Source organism: Serinus canaria, chromosome 8 (genome assembly GCF_022539315.1).
Source record: "Serinus canaria isolate serCan28SL12 chromosome 8, serCan2020, whole genome shotgun sequence".
In the NCBI taxonomy this organism is placed as follows: domain Eukaryota; kingdom Metazoa; phylum Chordata; class Aves; order Passeriformes; family Fringillidae; genus Serinus; species Serinus canaria.
The window spans coordinates 12151719-12171870 of record NC_066322.1 but is presented as its reverse complement, the minus strand read 5'-3'; the positions used below and the strand labels follow the sequence as shown (position 1 = coordinate 12171870).

The following is a 20152-nucleotide window of genomic DNA, read 5'->3' as shown; positions in this document are numbered from 1 at the left end:
GGAATGAGGTTTTTTCCCTTATAAAAATATGCAAAAACAAAAGAAGAAAGAAAAGAAAATATATGGGTGTTTTAAACCAGATATGCCAGCCTTAAATATTTTGCACCACCTTCCTCCTCTGGAAATTAAGAATGTTTATAGCAGACTAACTTAGGAGTATGTTGGCATGGCTATATGATCTCAAGATCCAATCCATACTTCAGGATTGCACCAATTGGAAAATGCTCTCATGAATAAAATAATATGGAATAAAGTGCTGTTTATGATTCTCTTTCTCAGCAGATTAGCTATGTACATCTTGTAACACAGGCTGACTTTGTGGAATATCAAGCACTTCTAGAAACCTGTTTGAAAATAAATTACATTATCCAGCCAAAGCAATATCAGAAATGTCCTAGAGTCTACACTATCTTAATGTTGATTTAAAATCATATATTCATATTACCATTTTATGTCCAGTAAAGCAATGTGATGGAGCCTTTCTTTTGCCAAAGTTGTATTATCTCATTTCTCTGAGTTAGCTAAACTGTAATGTGTCTGCTTTACAGATGGGTAAACTTAGCATAAAGAGAGGAAAGCCACTGCTTTGAGTTAAAAAAGCCTAAATGTGAGCACTTTCATCTATATTGGTCAGTCACAGTGGCAGTGGCTCCTAAAATGAGCCTCTTTCCATTCATTTATATGACAGATTATTTTACTTTAAACAATTCTTGGATAAAATATATTAGGTATCCCTAGGGCAGGAACCTGAACTCAAGACTGGCACATGAGGCATTACCTGCCCAGCTGGAGAGATGCACTCCTGGGCTCAGGGTGATTGAGCTTCTCTTGCCACCCCAGGTAGCCTCAGTAGGAGGGATGGGGTGAAGTTCTACTCAGGCACTGCTGCAGCTGGGTGGTTAGTGTGTTTTTCAGGAAGAGGGGAGGGCAGGTTTGCTTAGGACTGCCTCTAAACTCCTTTCTGCTAAAACACTGCTAATGAAGAGGACATTGTCATTGCCCCCATGTCTTTCTCCTTTTCTTCTTCCTGTGTTTGAATAACAGTGACTGCAACTGGGCTGATCATAGCATAAGCTCCCATTGGTGTTTATAGGACCCCAACCCTTTGGAAAAGAGTTTTCAGTGGAATTGAGGCATCATTACAAAATAAAGACTGCTCCACTTATTGTTGACAGGGTCAAGACAGTCCTGACCATATTAAGAATCATAATACGGCATTTGTCAAAGTGCTTTTGGTGCCAAAATTCTTTTTTCAAGTTGTGATTAAAGGAAGTAGTCACAGAGAAAGGAAATAGAGTATCCCAGTCAGTAGCCAGTCTTTTCCAGCCAGCATTTTGAGAAGTGCTGTATAAATTACAGGCATGTAAATTACAACTAGTTTATGAAACATTGGACCTGCGGGGGGTTTTAGCCTGCATATATGGAACAGCCAACATACTGTTTCCATCATTTTAATAACCTATATAGAGCAGGTGGCTGATGCAGTTAATGCTGGCATCGTTTTTCTTTCCCTATGTGATTTGCTGTGATGACAGTTCTGTCATTTCATTTCGACTACTTAAGGCTATTAGGAAGCATTTTTGGATAATCATCTAGTAAAGGTATTTTCAAGCATGCCTAAAGCATATAGGGTGTCATCACCTTTCACACTGCATATTTCTAAATAAGTATATGATATATTCTTTGTTAATCAATGAAAAAACTATGGACAAGATCACCAGCTGTGATAAACTGCCCAGATTCATTTAGTTAGGTGGAGTTATACTATTTTGTTCCAGATGGAGATCAAGTCCAACATCATACAATTGCAAACATTTCAAAGAAGTGAAACGTTTCTAAGATCATTGAAATACATATTTTGCATTTCAAAGATAAAATACCAATATGTCATCAAACCATTTAATTTTCTTCCAAATCTGAAAGTAAATTGACGAGAGATCAGCAATTGGCAGGAGAACAAATGAAACATATTGAAAGAGCCAATTTGGTGGTGTCGAGGGAGGCAGATGTGTCAGTTTTACATCTGCTTCAACAAAGTCCTTGTTGTTGTTTTTTCTCCCTCCACCTTTCAAAAAATATTTCATTATCTAAAGGTTTCATTATTAGATAATTGAATAATCCTTTATAAATGGCCAAGTAGCACTCTGTTCATTGAAGAGCCCCTTTTATCTCCATGCTGTGATTCAGGCAGTTGCAGTTCATTTGTGGAAGTTTCTGACTTTTTTTCTCAGAACTCATCACACCTGACACACACGAGGTTTCAATTGCAGCTGAGTAGTTTCCTGGGCCCCAATACTCCAGATGCCAATCTACTACCTCTCTCCTGAACTAGCTATTAAAAGGGAAGGAAGTGGAAACAGCACTGAGATTTCCACTGACAGTCTATTTCAGGGTATAGGCAGACATGGCAGAGAGCAGCAGAAGGAAGAAAAAAGAAGGGTAAGTGCTTCCATGTTTTTAAATGCAGAAAGCAAGGAGGCATCCTTGTACAGTTATTTTCTCTGTGAAGAAGGTAGACAGATATGAGCTAAGTCTGTCAGCAGGTGTTAGTCAGAGCTGCACGACCGAAGTGTCAGAAGCTGCTGTATGAAGAAATATGTACAGGTAATGAAATGAGTGATTCCCTGCCATTGACTTTGCCTTGATTATATGCTGGTCTCTGTCTTCTTTGTTAGTTTATCATCTGTCACATCCTTGTGAAGAGATTTTCAGAAATGCATCAACAAAACAAGGAGGCACAATTATTTAACTTAATATTTTATAAATTTTCAAGAGATTTGATAGGCATTGTGCCCATGGTGTGTCTGAAAAGTTGAAAAACTAAAGAATTTAATAAGATGAATAGTAGGATGGCTAGATTTGTAGAACCTTATTGCCAAGTTATGTATCTGTGAATAAGATCTCATGTATGCATTGTCCTGCAAACCAGGAAAGTGGATCCGTGAAAATATTTGACTTTCTTTCATTTAAAATAGATTAAAATTTCTGTTGCTAGGAGCTGCTGATACTTGGGGTTTTGAGGGATTTTGTTTAAGCTTTCAGTGTTGGAGTTGTTAATGTGATTTCAGGAGCTAAAGCTTTAAGCAGGAAAAAAAATACTGAATATTGTAGAAGTATTCATTTCATACAGTGGGAGCACTTCTAAAGACTGAGCACTTTAGGTGCCCATTGATGCATAAAAATAACAAGCAATAACAAGCAATTCTGCTCAAAATAGACTATCACAACCCTCTTTTTGTCTGCAATTTTAACCTTAGATTCGAAATTAGAACATCTTTCCTAGGAGAAAGAACTTTAGAGCAGGGTTTAGTCTGCTTAAGAAGGTTGCAAGGAGGCATTTGTTGACTGGGCTAGAGGACCTCGCCTCTGTGTCTCCAGATCATCTCCAGTGCTCAACAAGGGAAACAACAGCGCAGGGCTTAAAGACAAGCATGAGGAACATGCAACTTCTCTGTAATACCAAAAGGGTATTCAGGGTTAAACCTCCCAACCACTCCAATCCTTGAAAGAATTTCCTTTTCAGCTCTGCTTTTTAATGGGGTAATGAGGTACCTTTCTAACTGTGCAACCTAATCTTGCACCATCCTTCGCTCAAAGTAAAAACATTCTGGAGAGCAGTGTTTGAAAGGAAGTTTCAGTTTGTTTCATTTCTTAAGATTCATTATGTGGTTTAAGCTTACCCAAACAAGATCAAGGTACCAAATGAGTTCATATTGCTATCAAAGCAAATGTGACCTTTAAGGGTTTGAGCTCATTTTGTTTAAATCAAAACAGACAAGGTAAATGAAAGGATTTGGTAGATGGGGAACTGAGACAAAGGCAGGCTAAGTGATTCCACAGGCTTCCACCCACAATCTGTAGGACAGTCAATAAAAGAAAATGAAATCTGTGAGTCTCTCAAGGTCATATAATCAAGGGTGCATCCAGCTCACAACCTTCGGTTGTGGAGGTGGCTTCAGGAGCATGTGTGGAGGTGGAAAATCAGGAAAGGAGACTGCTGTGTAAAGGAAGGCACATACCTTTTGCATTTGGGAATTACTTAGGAGCTGGGGGCTGGGGAGGTGGAGATGTGGCAGAGAGAGGTGTCATTATGTCAGGGCTGTTGGACAGAGCATCAATGGAAATGCCTGACTCTCTGGAGGTACATGGCATGTGTGCAACTGTGAAGGTCAACAGAGATGCTGGTATTTGTCAGACACTTTGCACTTGCTTACTTTGCTCTTTGCTATCAGGGGCAACCCCTTGCTGAGTAGCCACCAAAGATGAGATTTCCTGCTGGGTTAATGACTTTTAATTGTCCTGTTCCTGTTATCATTCCAACAACACTCCTCATCACAAAGTGGTGTGCTATAGCCCTGCTGTCATAAAAGATGTGGACAGTATTTGTCATGCAGTCAGCTGGACAGTCCAGAGCACTTCCCTGTGCTTAGTATAGATGGGAAGTCTTCAGTAGAAGTAGGCAAATGTTGAATTATTAAATTATGTCTACAGCACTTCATATAATTAATGCCCAAGTGATGGTGCAGTGAGATAAGCTTGGTGTCGGCAAGCAGACTTTTCCACCTTGGAGTTTGGTTAACAGGCTTGCTATTTTGAAATTCAAGAAAAGTCCACTCTCTCAGGAAGAATTTAAATAGAAAATTAAATGGGTTTGCATATTGCTCTGCATGACAGATTTTTTGTTAGCCTTCAAAGTCTGTGTGATCTAACCAAGCATGTTGGAGCAAGATACATATTTCTGAGTGCTATAATTTTTGTTATTTTGGAAAATTGTTAAAGGTAAGTAGTTACCCCAAATGTTATTTTAATTCACTAAATATTCTGTGGATTAATAATACTGTATGTGGAGCCAGTGGAACAGGAATGGCTGAAATAATTTCTGTGTGGCTTCTCAGCTGGCTGCTTTCAGAGGGAATTCACTCTCTGGTGATTTTTTTTCTCTCTCTAAGAAAAGTATTTAGATAAGAAATGACTCCACAATTATGTCTTGGCTAGAAATTACTGTGGCAGAAGCTCTGTTTGGTCTTCCCATTCCTTTCTGATAAAGTGCAATTGGTACATCCCTTGACTCACCCTGTGAGATGTTTGTGGGCAGGGGTGTTGTGAGGGAACATAAGCTGCTACCGCAGCCATTCTCTAAACATGCAGCTGGAAAGGACAGCTCTGCTCTGCTGACAAAAAAAATCAAAGCAACAAAACATGCTATTTTATCTGATGGGGGTAACAATATCTCAGCTAATAAAATGGCTGTCATGCCTGCCTATTGTATAGATAAGGAAGCTGAGGATGTTGGGATGCTCTTTGTTGGTACGCCAAGTTGCAATTATCCTATGACAGAGCCCTTCTGGGCTATGATTGATGAAACATTTTGAGGGGGAAAGTGCCTCAATAAGTGAATTTCATTGGATTTGATGAAGATATTGCTTGCACAATGGTTGGCAAAAACAAAAACATTTTCAGTGGAACTAGGAAAATGTGGCCTTATTTCATCTGCCTGAGATGTCCTTGCCACATTCATTTATTTGTGTTTTATGTTGGATGTAAACAAGTCTAATTCTGAAGTTCTTGCGTTGACCTTTTCTGGCATTGAGATCAAAGTACTGTCTGCAATAAAGATGAGAAGACTTTAAAGACTTTGGTGGCTCGTCAGAGTAGGGTAGGTTTAAACATAAAATATCACAACACAGCAGCCTTTGGCTAGGACAGGCACCAAATGAAGTTCTAAAGAATTTGTTGCTCCTCAAAAAAACCATCATTATCTTGCAGTTTAATGGCCTAAAAGTGGAGCCTGCTTAGAAAACAATTTTTCCTTCTCGCCATAGCCTTAAGTCCCAGGGTTACTCTGCCAGTTGTCTCTAGCAGCTGTAACATGGATGTCACCAGCCAAGAGGAAAGGCATGCCCTTCCTTTATTCAAATCCCTATGTAGATTTTAGGACTGGTAAAACACTCCTCTGAACAACAGTCAGCCTTCTGTAAAACATCAGCCTTCCCAAAGCATGGCACGCTGTCCCATCCCCAACGTGCCCTTTTCCCTGGCTCCAGCTGTTCTGTATCCCAGATCTTTCAGTGAGTCTCTGGAGGAGGTGCTGGAGGTTAACTTTACAGTGCCTGATCTGGAGCCAAGGCAGCTGGTGTAAGAATTTGAGCTCTAATATATTGCTTTCTTATATAACAGTTTGACCATTTGAAAATTTATGTCTTTTTAAACACTACTTTTTGTGTCCATAGTCTGAATTTAGATTTGAGGTGTAAACCTACTATAAGTGAAATGTTTAATGCTTAGAATAATGTAAAATTTGCAACAATTTCAACAACAGAGAACATTTCCCAACAAACTGAAACTGGGATTTTCAGCATGTTAATTGTTTTAGGACTTTTGGAGCAAAATTGAGGCTATCCTGTAGAACTGCCTGTACTGATGCATTCACAGGCAGGTGCAGAGGACAAACGGCAATGACTTCTTTTGATGAATAAAACATTTGATGCATGATAAATACTTTTCCTAGATTGAAAACAAAGTAACAATCTTTACTGCAGCTTGCAGCACTTCACCACATTCCCAATTAGATGGCCCAATTTTCAGGGATGCATAACATGCTGCAGAAATCTACTCAATGCTTCTACAAGTTCAGTTGATTCAGTAATTGTAACGTTTATCTTGGTTATTTTTGCTTGAACTTAGGTTTAGGCACTTACTTTGAGGAGTTTAATTCAATATGTGAAGGAAAGGTTCTTTTTTATATTTTTTGAGTGATTTTCTTGGGAAGCAAGTTTTCAGCCTTTCCAACTGAGAACTTTGAAGCTGAGTAATACTCAGAGAACAATACTGGTGAAATTTTCTGCAGTGCCTCCCTCTCAGATGGATCCTCAGCAGGGCAGTCTGTGGAAATCTGTTGTGTTTTGCGTGCGTTTGTTCAGTACCCTATGACAATCCTCCTTTTCTCTCATCTCAGTATCCTCCTTTTCTCTCATCTCACTTTAGCCAGTGGCAGCAGTGTTTTCTCTGTGCTGTGTAACTTTTTCTCCCAGTGTCTGCTGAGCTGAGGGAGCAGTGCTGGAAGAACCAGGCCAGGCAACAGCAAGCAGAGCTGTGCTGTGCTGTGCTGCCAGGGCTAGGCTAATAGAGGCTGGATTTAAAGGGCAAATAAACCTGGCCAGAGAGCTGCACTACTGCAGCACCACTGCCTGTGATTACAAAAATTAAAAGAAAATTACAAACCCATGTAGACAAGAGTGATTATGAATAAACAGAATATTTCAACCTAGGAATGTATTAACAAATGAAGAGTAGAGTTGTTAGTGTAGTCAGCAAGGGAAAATTGCTTTAGATTGATTTTAGGATGCCATGTACTCCCCTCACACTCAAAATTCATTAAGAGGTCTGAGTAGATTAACTCATTCTGCTGTTTGACATGAAGTTAAAATTTTCCAGATTTTATGCCTTAGAAAAAAGATCCAGAAAGAGCTACCCAGACTATTTGGCATGAGGAGACCATGAGTTCCATCACTTCAAAGCTGTATTTTTCAGGAGGGAGAGATGAAAGAGGAAATTTGGCCTTAAGACCAGTCTGGTTTTTGGAAGAGGTTGCTACACAAAGGAGGAGAGCTTGATGCTTTTCAAAGTAACAAATTCCACTAAGATGATATTTGGCTATTATATGGGAAAACACTTATAATCATCCAAATACCTGCAACCATTTAACTGAGCCAAGCAGTACCACAGACCTAACTCCTCCTAAGTTTTATAACCTCCTGTTCCACTTCTATCATAACATAGAGCTTTAATTCACATCAGAAGAAAAAAAAAAGGGGGGGGGAGGCTGTGGGGAGTACTCAACATCAACACCTGTATGATTTTATAGTGATTTTTTTTTTTTCTGGAATCATCCACTGGGTCAGTCTGTGAGAATATCACTGTCAGTAGTTGAGATGTTTTGACCATGGAGTTAAATCCTTGCAGCATTGACAGTTGCTGGAAATACTTCAGTGGTTATTGTTGTAGTCATTAGTCCAGCTAAAATAATGCTGGCATGTTTTCCCTCTGGGTAGAATTCCTCAGCCTAATTGTCTCCTCCTTGCCAGACCATATTTGATATCTTCAGGTTTGGAGACTGGATGTATTCCAGCAATTAATGGCCTTTCTCAGTTATAGATTGAAATTATTTCCTTTTGTGATTTAGTCTGTTATCCAGAAGTGAAGCTATTGAATTCCAGAACATCTAAATGGGATAACTCACAAATAGGACCAATATAAAAAGCACAGTCACCAAGCCACATGAAAGCTATGTGGGCCACTGCAGAAGATGAGTATTTCACTTGCAATGTCTTACTTTAAAAATAAAATTAAGAAAACCATTATTCACTATTGTAGTATCTTCTTCTAATGTCCTAACCCTAATATTAGCTTAGAGCAATATAGCTCCAAGTGTTTCATAGAGCAGGATTAGGCCACCTCATCTAACCTCCTGAAGAGTGGCAATTAAATTTTGTCAAGATACTCCTGTCTTTAGTACTGCAAGTTGGGTTTGACAAAAGTAAATAGTGATCTCTGTGTCTCTGCTGCCCAGACCAGACTCCTTAAGGTACTCCATCCACTCAGAGCATAATTAGCCTGTGGTTTCAGAAATCAATGAGCACTCTTCCACAATGGAAAAAAATTAGTTTTTGTTGTCACTGTTTTGTGGCCTTCCATGTTATTTGAGTTACTACTTCTCTCAACGAAATTTTACCACATCTTTTCTTGTATTCTGCTTTCTAAATCCAAAATGGAACATAGTACACATCCCTAAAGCAAGAAACGTTCTTAATACTGCTTCAGATACGTTACAGGAAATTATTTCCTTAAATTTGTCCTTTGGAAAAAATGCAGCACAATAGTACCTGGACTTCATAACGTGCTACCTGTTTTTAAGCAGCAGATTCAAAAGAGGAACACTGAGGACCCCAGTTGTCCTTTCTACATGTCTAGCTGTCCTTGTTGCCCAAAGAAAGTCTTAAGGCTACAGTTCTAAATTTAGGATTTAGCAAAAAACTTCTAAGTAAAATTCAGTTCCTCTTTTCTCTTCCAAAAATGCTGGCAAAATGGGAAACAAAGAGAGTTTATCTCTCATGGACCAGGAAGGTAGTCTGGAACAGTGAGATGTAGGAATTCATGTTCACCATGACCCCTACCTTTGTGTTTCACTTGCTGTTTGATGGGTCACTGTTGAGAGAGCCAGAGAGATCACTGCCTCTGAGTGATACCCTCTGGAACTGTCTGTAGGAGGCATCCATCTAGTAGCTTTTGGGATTTAGATGTTAACAGAGTAATCCTGATGTGGTTATACTGTCTTTCCTTAGATGCATCTCACATCTCTTGCTTGCAGATCCGATAGAACACGAGATTTGGTGCATGGTAATGTAACCCCTTTGCAGCTACTGGAGAATTATGTCTTCTACAGGAGTGTTTGTGGTTCTGATGTAACATGCAAAAAATTCTGTCATACTGAGTTTATGTGTTTCAGAAAGTTCTGCAAGCAGAGTTTTGAGAAATTAGTGCTGGAAATAACAAGAACCAGGTGCATTGGTAATTGAGCAACTTTGAGTCTTATTTTCTTTAATACTATTATACAGTGACTATTGGAGTATTGGACAGATATGTGTACACAGAATAAGTAAATACACTGAAGAAAGAGTTAATTTAATCAAGACCTCACTCTCACATTCTCATATATCAGCTTTCATGGATGGTGCTGATTCTATACCAGAATTATGGAAAATGCATTGGGAAATCAGCAAGAAATTAGATTGCCAATATTGTCTGGCTGTAGTTTGGTTTGGGTTTGGTTGGATTTCTGGTTTTCTTTGTTGTTTTTTTTTTTAGTGCAGTTGTATTTGTGGTGCTGAAACAAAACTTCTGCTTGGGCTCCCATTCAGTTCTGCAGGAGGGGCATGGTTATCTACTGGTGAATCTCTTTCACTAGGGGACTGCTGTGCTGCTTACTTTCCTTTAAGCAAAAATATTCTGATTCTGCATGTCCTGTTTTATTTTTCATTTAAAGGATGTTTTTCATTGAAAACAAGCAAGTAAGCAACAAAAATGAAAGCTAAATGGGAAACTATGTAATTTAATAACAGTGAAGCTTCTAAAACACTTCTGCTGGTAGCATTCAGAAAAACACTGATACCTGTACACTGCCAGCAGTTCAAATCCAGCATATCCCCATTCAGCTGCACTTCACTTTGTGTTAATTCCTTGTTTTTGAAGGAGGCAAAGCAAGAAACTAATGATGTGTCTCAATTACATTCTGTCTAATCCTGAAGTAGCAAGCTTGACATGGGGTGTCTGCCAGGATGTTGAGGTTGGGTTTTGTAATTAAATCAGTGTGGGTGAGGAAGAGTAAAGTGATCTTGATTCTTGACTTCTGCTCTTGGCAGGTTTTGCCCCTTTGCTCCTGCAATAGCAATAGTGTAGGTTAATGGGAGTCACTCCCTGGGCATTTGTGAGTTTGAGGTCAGGTTCTTTTATAGAAACAGACCTTTCACACACTTAAAACAAACATGAGCATATTCACTTGGAAGGAAATACAGAAACAGTCCTGGTATTTCTGAGCCTGCCACAAGGAGCAATGGAGCAAGTCAGCTAGAGGAAAGCATGCTTCAGAATTAGATGTGAACCTGAGCTTGTCCTTTAGTTCAAACACACCTGTCTGCCCACTCCAGGAAGGAACTCAGCAGCCTGCTCTTAATTTCTGGCTCCCAAATGTATAATATGAACCACCCCAAACAAATGGATCCCATCAACTCCAATTAAAACTGCCTTTACCAGCTAGCTCTATGCCTGAGCAGTTATTTTATGAATCACTGCAGAGCCCCAAGTATTTGCTCATCTGTGTCCATCACTGTGTGCCACCTGTGCAACAAGCTCACACACCTCACAGTGTCACTGATGTTAAATATTTGATACTGCCCTTTGTGCTCTGCAGAGGGTCCCAGAACAGCACAGGTGCTTTTGTGTGCTTCCAGCCCCAGCTGCCTGGCACAGTGGGAACACAGTGCTGCTGTTGCCATGTGACATTCCAGACCCCAGGATGTACTCCTGAGTGACTGAAGGATAAGCCCATATCGTGACATAGAACAGCACCATTTCTTCTCAGAGCCTTTGCTGCATGTTTGTAGCAAGTTTGATAAAGCTCATCAGATAATGCTCAGTGTTCCACTGCCTCAGTCAAGCTGTGTTTTCTCTCAGTTACGCCTTCTTCACATCTTGCTCACCCACACCATCATGGTCCCACTCTGGACTTCATATACAGGCTGTAAAGTGCTGATGCATTTCCTGGCTGTGCTTTCTGACTAAATATACTTATTTGTTTTGAAATTTAGAACAGTGTTGCCTGGAAGTTTTTACTTCCCCTTAATCAGACTTTTCCTAAGCTGCTTTCCTTCTGTCTAATCTCTTGCGTGGGACCAAAATGTTTAGATTTGAGTGACATCTCACTTATTCACATCCTGTCAGATGGGAGCATTGTGCTGTTTGAGTTCGCAATATAACCAATCAGGAGCTGCATGTGACTGGAACAGAAACTGGGATTATTTTTTATCCACTCCCATTCAGTATCTGTTAACCAGTTTTCCAAATAATTCACCTTTTCACAACTTCTCACCTCAAAAACCAGCCTTGGAATTCCATCTTCAACCTATTCTGGGGCTTTTTCCCACTGTACTGTCTTTGACATTACTCTGCTACAATCTCTCTCCTTCTCTAGCATTGCATTTTAACAGCTCATCAGACCAGCTTCTCAGCTGGAAAATTAATGCTGTGTTCTTGGGAGAGACAGAAGGGATCCTGGAGTACTCCAGGTACAAGGAGGCTGTGGTCTGCTACCCAGAAGAGTGAGTGGCAGCTCCTTGTCCCTTGTGCCTGAGCTGCCTCTTGGGCTGTGCTCAGCACCCACACCTCTGCCAGGCTCCTGAGACCCTGCTCTCCCCAAACAGGGGATGCCTGACCAGCTCCAAGTTCTGCCTGCAGGAGGAAATCTTCCTAGCACTCCCAGGTCCTACTCTCATGACCCAGTCAGGGAAGGGCTGTCAGTTAGACAATAAATAACTAACTAGTGGTTTGGACACCCAAACTGATGCCCTGCGCTTCCACCTTTGAAGTGCTCTTGCTGAATCTCTGTTGGTCAGCACAGCAATGAGGTCTCTTCTGGGACAGTGATGGGAGGGTGTTGATACACTCCATGTGGGCCTCTGCTCTCCAGAGGTGCAGGGGAGGAAGTGATAGGAAAAAACTGTGACAGGACCACTCAATATTTATTCCCTCATTCAATTATATAATCCCCTTTTACTTCTGTTTCACTAACTTAAGCACCTTGCTCTTTTTGTTCTCAAATCTTAGCAGATGCCTTTCTGGGTAAATGGTTTGTTTCCAGTCAAGGACTAGTACCTTTAATGATATCTACCCACCACAACCTCATTCTTCTCATATGAGTGATAAGAAATTATACATTTCCCTTTTCTGATATTTCACAAGTGTTGAAAAGGCAGGACGTTCTGTGTGGCTAAACAAAATGACAACTTCAAAACTGGCCTGATAATAATTGCTGCTTATATTTAATTTATAATGTCTGGAAATATCAGCAAAAGATGAGGGAAACAGTTTGGATAAAATATAAACTCCTCCAAATCTTGTCAATTCTCTGAAACTCAACCTGAGTGTGACTTTAATATGTAGGAAACTTTCCTTTCCTCCTTCTTTTAGACTGTCCTATTCCTTAAATTAGGACTGAGGGAGTTTTCTGTTGTGAGGCCCTTTAGTTCATCCAGACACGAAAGAACTGCTGATCTGAAATCATCCCATCATACACACATAGCATGTGTGAGAGAAAATATTTGTTTGCTGCACTAAGGCCTTATAGGAGACCAGCTAGTTTTAGAGCCACCAAGTTAAAACTGGCTAAAACCTCCTGCCAAGCTACAAAAATATCCCAAGAAGGCATTGTGAAAAGCTCCTGAAGGTGGTAGGGAGATGTGAAATCTTAACAATGCAGAGCTTGCAGCAGCAAGATTTCGTATGCAGCAACTGCATGGTTCCCTGCCCAGGTATAGGAGAAAGATGAATCAGGCCCATTATGAAAGCAATTCATATTTAAATGAGATTTCCAGCCCAGTTTCTACAGTCTCAAGTGGTTATTCTAAGCATCTGCTCTTTCGTGCTGATTTAGACCAAGCTCAAATGCTGAATCTTTGGAGAATCATAAACAAATTGTGTTAAATTGCCATTAATGGAAACAAATCACAAGAAAGGAAAGGCAAGGTTGTTAATGGTATGGCTGTTCTTAACTCTGGCTTTGATGGCAGTAGATGCAGTCCTGCAACACAGAAGTAATGTATGTAAAATCACCCACTGTTCTGAGACCTCCAGACAGGCTGAGCACAGCGGGGGGAGTAGCACTGGAATTTGTTTTACAGGAAGCCTTTCATTTCCTTGCTTTTGAGGGGTTAAGTGAGGCACTTCAAGCCCTGTTCTCCCATGAGGGTTGCACTAGGGAAGGGGAGTTTTCATTTCCCCCAGGGGCTCCCTAGCAGCTCTGGCAGCAGAGGCTACTGTCAGAAAACAGCGGATGCAATGAATCAATGTATTCCCCAGCCAGCCTGGCTGCACTTCCTTCCTACCCACGGCTGTCCACTGCTCAGACTGCCGTGTCCGAGAGACTCTGTGTCCATCCTGATAGATGGCTGTGCCCCAGAGGCCTCCAGCCTTGCTTTCCACAGATAGGTTTGCATGGATTAGGGGAAAATTGATTGTTGCTGTTTTAACCGCGTTAACTTTACGTCAGGCGGGGAACGCGCTCAATAGGAGGTGCACATATTGTAGTGTAAGAGCTGCTTGTGGTCCTGAGTAACACCAGGCTTCACTAAACTCCTGAAAATCACAGCACTGGGCCTGTGCTTGTTCCAGTGAGGCTCAGGTCAACAAACTCATGGTCAGGGGTCTTTACTATTCTCTTCGTTTCTACAAAAATCTCATTTTGCATGGATTGGGGAGGACTGAAAATGCACAAATCATTCTGTTTAACTTTGGATTTCCACCTTGTTTGTTACTTGAAGGGAGGAACAATGTATTTAAAAATTCATAAAAAGTAAAACAAGAAAAATTTCTGTGTGATTGTGAATCAATACGACAAGTTTCACCCCACTACTAACTCTTCCTATTATGTCATCATATCATCAAAAAGTCTATCACAGAGATGTGCCCAGTGCAATGAAAATCTTTCATAGCTTTTTGATAACTCCACTACCAAAAGATGTTTCCTCGATATTTTTCATGTAAATACACAATCAGTATTACAAAAATATTCTATCCAAAATTGATAACCCAAAGAATTTTCCAATGCTTGTCACAAAAAAAAGCAAATTATGTACTTTTATAGCTATTTTCAAATTGTAACTTATAATTTCATAACCACGCATTATGAAAATACTATATATTTGCCATATATGACGTGGTAAATCTTGCACTTTAAAAGGGACATGGAATATAACAAAGGAAATGTTCCAGATTTGTTTTTCTCCTCCTAAAATCTTATCAGATTCTTCTGGTTTCCAAGTGCATCATGACCCTAAAATCTACAAATTATTCTTCCTTTTTGTATTGGTATGTTTCAGTTTCTAAAAGAATTTAATGCTCTCTCTACAAAAATGTACTCATATAAATGAGCACAAGTTTTTGATAACTAGCTCAAATCAAAATGGACCTCTAGAGGGATATATCAGTTTTTCATATTTTTTTTCTTTTAAAAATCTATAATACATTCTCAAGAGACTAGTAGGGGTATGATTACATCACATTGATTACTATAACAGTAGGTGATTCTATCTAGCTATGACATTTATGTACAGTAAAATGCATGTTAGCTGTAATTTTAAGGTAAAAATGGAAAATGGATTTTATTATAGAACTTGACCATGTAAATATCCTACCAGTACTCAGGTACACATTCCTATATCTCCCACATATCTCTGAGTTTCTCAACACAGTTTTCCTTGGAAATTATTTCTAACCTTCCTTACATTTTCATTGGTAATGCTGAGATTTTAGAGCTATCCAAATCATAGAACTGCAATGTAAAAAAAAATAACTAGCCAAAAATGGAAAGCAACCCAAAAAAACCAACAAAGCCTAGACAACAACCAGCTCCACACCCCCACTGTCATTTCTCAAGACAGTGCAGTTATTCAGGAAATGCCTTCTGTATCAAACAGACCTGAATGTAACATTACCATTTAGCCATGATAGTTAACCTTGTCATTTGGCTGGTTTTGCCTCTAAAGTCTCCAAATTTTTCATAATTTACTGGAGACAAAAAATCTTTGACGCAATGTGCATTCCCAAAATACTGCCTGCAGTGTTCAGGAGTAGCTGTGCAGCATTAAATGCATGTGCTGTAATTAAATTAGGTAGCAACAAAGCAGGTGGACTGGATGAGTGCTGTCACTTAAAGTATCCTTTCTGCTCAGGCAGAAAATTTTGTTAGGAAAGCATTTTTTCATCTATAAATCCCATTGTTTTTTCCTGACATCCTTTAAATCACAAATCCAATGACATTATAAATCATGTAAAATTTGTAATATTACTTTAAGCCCCTGGGCTCCTCATTGGAGTGCTGTCTGAATAAAAAATTCAGGTTGTTTACACAGAGAACCTGATAATATTTTTACCATCATTTTTTATCTTGTAGAATATATATTTTGTGTAAAAAAAAAAATTTAGATAGACTCTATATGAAAATCCTTTCTGTTTTTTTCAAACTTCTTCTCTTGCTTTCCTCATTAACCTAGTAGTTTTCCATAGCCTACTTACATCAGTAACTTGTACGTCATCAATTTCAATGCAAGCAGGATGTGGTCCAGTAAATTATCCTTCTGCACAGTCTGCTCAGTATTACTTTAGACCATGGGAACAGTGAAATGAAGGCTCCATGTGAATTTAACTCTTTAAAATATTCATTCTTGTGTTTGCAGTGTAAGTTACTGCTGTTCTTCAATGTTCAAAGTGTTCCTGTAATGATCAGAAGGATCTCTCAATAAGAAAGCTTACCAAGGCCATAGAGTCACTATTAAACTGCTTGCAGACATCATAAATATCGAGGAAAAACACCAATAATCCAGTGAAGTTATTTAGGTATAATTCTAGAGAATTTGTTGATAATCACTCTATGAGACATTTTAATATTGCTTATAAATCCTTTGGACGACCAAAAAAAGGCAATATTGCTGGATATCAAGGACTACAGTTGAACTCCTAGGAAAAAAAATCCAAAATAAATGTTCTTGCATGTAGCCTTTAGACTCCTCAACTCTGTTATTCCTTTAAATCAAGTCCTGCCACTATCAGTGACCTTCTACTTCTCATCTTCCAAGACTACAATCCATTGACTTTCCAAAGTCAACACATACTCTTTTCTAGAATCTGTAATATTTTCCCAAGACCAAATTAATTTTACAACTAACTAGAATAGGGTAGTCCACTCTTTTTTTGTTGTCACTAAATGCTAGGCAAATTTGGGTTGCAAAGGATTTAGACACACACAAAATACATTAGAAGTGGACCCAGTAATGAGGGTTTGCAAAGTTTTCTGGGAGCTGGTCTCTGCAATGCTACCTGGCAAGCCAGATTTTTTCATATGCTCATGCTTTTTTTTGAACTAGGCTCAACATCACACTTTTTCCTCCCTATCGTAATTCCACTTATACTAATTAGGTTTTATTTTGGCATTCTTTAAGATCCAAGTGATACACATCCTCTGCTGTATTCTCATGAATACCAAGGCTGTGGAATAAATATTGTTGACGTGTGTTGGCACAGTGCTTTTATACTTGGATTCCTCATTAAATTACATTACATTTTAGTTTTAATGAGCATAATCCACTTGATACTGTTGACCCAAATTGCCATGAGGAAAACTGCAGCTCTGAATTGATATTTACATGTCTGAGTCAACTGAGTCACATTCAAAACCATGTCAGGCTTCAAATCTCAAAATATGCCCCGTTTGAGTTATGCTGGGGGTCGTGACTAAGTTTTATTCCAGAAATATATTCCTGCAAGGCTTTGTGGCTCTTGCTGTACTTTAATCTTGTCACTACCCCAGCCTGCGTGCCACTTTCTTTATCTGCATCCTATCTCTGTAAACAGCTTATGAGAACACTGACCATCAGGAAGCAGGAGCACCTTTCTAAGGCTCATCCTTGGGTGTCTTTTCTGAAATCATATTTCTTCTCCCTGTCAAGCTCCTAAATCATTTCTCTTCTGCAATAAATTGTTATTTCTCTCCCTGTTAGAATCCTTTCCTGTCATCCATCATGTTATGAGTACCTTTTGCTTGAGAACAGGAACAAAATCCCAGTACATTTTAGGATGTCTTTAACTCTTTTCCTTTCTCATGATGTAGAAAATATAGAATTCCCCTCAAGAGTGCCACCTTCTTTGGGAGACTTTAATTCATTTTTTGTTTCAAAGTTTTGGAGTACTTCAAAAAAATGGGCTATTGGGAAGATGGATTTCTCAGTATTATGAGTATTTCTCTCAGTTTGATAAGAAGTGTGCCTTGTTATGAAAGCTTTTGAATTTTTTTTCAAGTTTGGTCGGAAAATTATTCAATAGACAACCAAAATCTTGGAAGACTTTGGAGAGGAAATGGTTTTACTGAGTTATTGCAGGAGATCAACTATGCAGTTCAAAGCATGAGTTTATGGTTTTGTTGGACCTTTGATTAAGATTGCTGGATCCCCGTGCTCATAATGACAGCACATGCTGAGGCTCTGCAGATGACATTCTCCAACTTGTGTGTATCACTCCTTTTCACTGTGTCATTGGAGGCCTGGGATTAGCCCTGTAAATTTGTTCATGTGAATTTTCAGGTACAAAAATTATGACTTTCAGAGCAATTGTTAAGAGGTAAGGGTCAAGACGTGAATCTTGCTGATCTCAAGCAAGTATATTGCTTGATGATCTCTTCAAGTATATTGTTTTTTCTCAGTCAATCTTGGATTAACTGAGAAAAAACAGTATACTTGAAGACTCAGGCCAGTCAGTAGGATGAATTTGTAAGTATGTTTTCTAGTAATGCTGAGAAATACTGTAAAAGGTCTTTTAAAGCAGGCCATTAAAATATGAATTTAGCTATAGTGGTTTTGCTTTGAAGTCAGAGAATTCAGGGGGTGATTTCTTTATATCCTTTTGACCTCTGTCATTTATAATTCAGAATTCCTAGACACATCCTCAGAGTAAGCTTCTACCTGTAGATTTTTTGGATAGAAAAAAAATGTTATCAATTACAACCACGGCAGAACAAGCACTTGTCTCAATCCTTTATTCCAAGTGTATACCCAATTAAACCATTCATTTCAGCATCCCACTGATCTCTCACTTGTTGATCCACGCAGGATGAGGGCAGATGAGTGCTGCTGAACACCTGATTATATCCTTGGCAATGGGAACACTCTATAGACAAATACCAAGCCTGCCAGCTCAGCATTTGAGACTTATGCAAGTGAAATACCAGAGCCAAATTAAGCTCATAGAATACTGCTTTCTTCAGTCATCAAATGTAAATATATTTTTTCCATAATTTGTCTTGCAGATGATAATGAGTGTGAAAATGCTACTCAGCCTTGTGGAGAGCATGCCAATTGCACAAACACAGAGGGAAGTTATTACTGCACGTGTATGTCTGGTTTCAAACCCAGCAATGGTCAACAAATTTTTGTTCCTAATGATGGAACCTCCTGTGTAGGTAAGTTATTACTGTTTGCCAGAGAGCTTTACACTGTCACTCTTCTCTTATTGCTTCTCTTAATTATAGAAATCTAGAAAAATGCCCTCATATTGGTGAAGTTTGGAATTTGTGGATAAAATTTCCACATTTTGGACTGGAACAGGCTTGCTTAACATTCCAGTTCAGGCCCACACTTCTCCCTGACAACAGAGCATCTGCCATTGCTTTCAGTGACACTTGCATCTTGAGTCTGCTTGCAATATATTTAAATCCACATATCACAGATTTACACAATAAATATATAGTTAAGGCAAATAGAAATCACTAATTCACGCATTTATGCCACTGGTTCACAGATCTGTGAGCAAGCTGGTCACATTCTCAGGAGAAAAAGTGACAAAATATTCTGCATTCAGATCTGGATCAACCAAATTGTCTATAAGTTTGAACTAGTATACATCAAATATCTTTTATTTGGAAACTTGGTTAGGATACTTTTGGTATTTCTCAAGTCTAATCAAAAGCAGCAAGCAAGATCAGGGCAGGGTTATTCTACTCCTGTGCCATTCATTAGCCTCTGGTTCTGTAGCAGTTGAATGAAACATGTTCAAGATTACAGGGGAGGAAAAGTTCTCTGGAAAAATGTTATTTCTGAACAATCATGCAATCCTTTAGGATTTCCTCTGAATGGAAGAACTGCAACTATTTCTCTTTTTCAAACTCCTGGTAATTTTCTCTCTATGTTGCAAAAGTCCTCAGGGAATGGGGAAATGAGAAATAAATCTATTGCCCTTTACACCTTTATGCTGACTGTGTCTCATTCTAGGTATGTCTCCTGTGAGCTTGTGAGTGCTGACAACCTCTCTTCTCATTGCTCTTAATATCAGCAGAGTGGTTGCATATTAAGCCAGAAAGTGATCTAATCGACATTTCTTGCCCATTGCTCACATCCATCTAAAAGTGCTCTGCTTTATCCAGCTGCTATGAATCATTCTTAAATTAGCTGGGATGGAGACAGTTAGCACATTGAGCTGTAAATATTCTCACCATTTCTGCTCCAGGTTTTGATTTTTACATTATGATATTTCCTCACCTTCAGAAGTTTGTCTTCGAAGTTATTTCTCTGACTGTTTTTGTGTCACTTTAGCTTCTTACCCTTAGCTTGATAATTTCTTCTTTTTTTCCCTCTTTAATGGGCAGATTGATCATTTTTTTGTCCTCTACTAGAGTACTTCTTCTTTTTGAATATCCACACGGAGGAGCCAAGAGCTTTTAAAACACACACTGAAATGAAAAAAATTACCTGTGGGCATCTTTTTTCATTAAACAAGTGTACCAATTACTTTACCAAGATGTGAGTCCTAAACACAACCTTTTGATCCACAATTAAGC

At 39.0% G+C, this 20152-nt stretch overlaps 1 protein-coding gene across 1 annotated transcript in view; it reads left to right on the top strand.

Annotated features, from left to right (window-relative positions):
• The window catches only part of ADGRL4 (adhesion G protein-coupled receptor L4), a 72145-nt gene that overhangs the window by 17679 nt on the left and 34314 nt on the right, over positions 1–20152 (top strand). The window contains exon 4 of the mRNA XM_018912310.3: positions 18626–18778. Coding sequence (XP_018767855.2) covers positions 18626–18778 — 153 coding nt within the window. The remainder of the gene's footprint in view (positions 1–18625; positions 18779–20152) is intronic.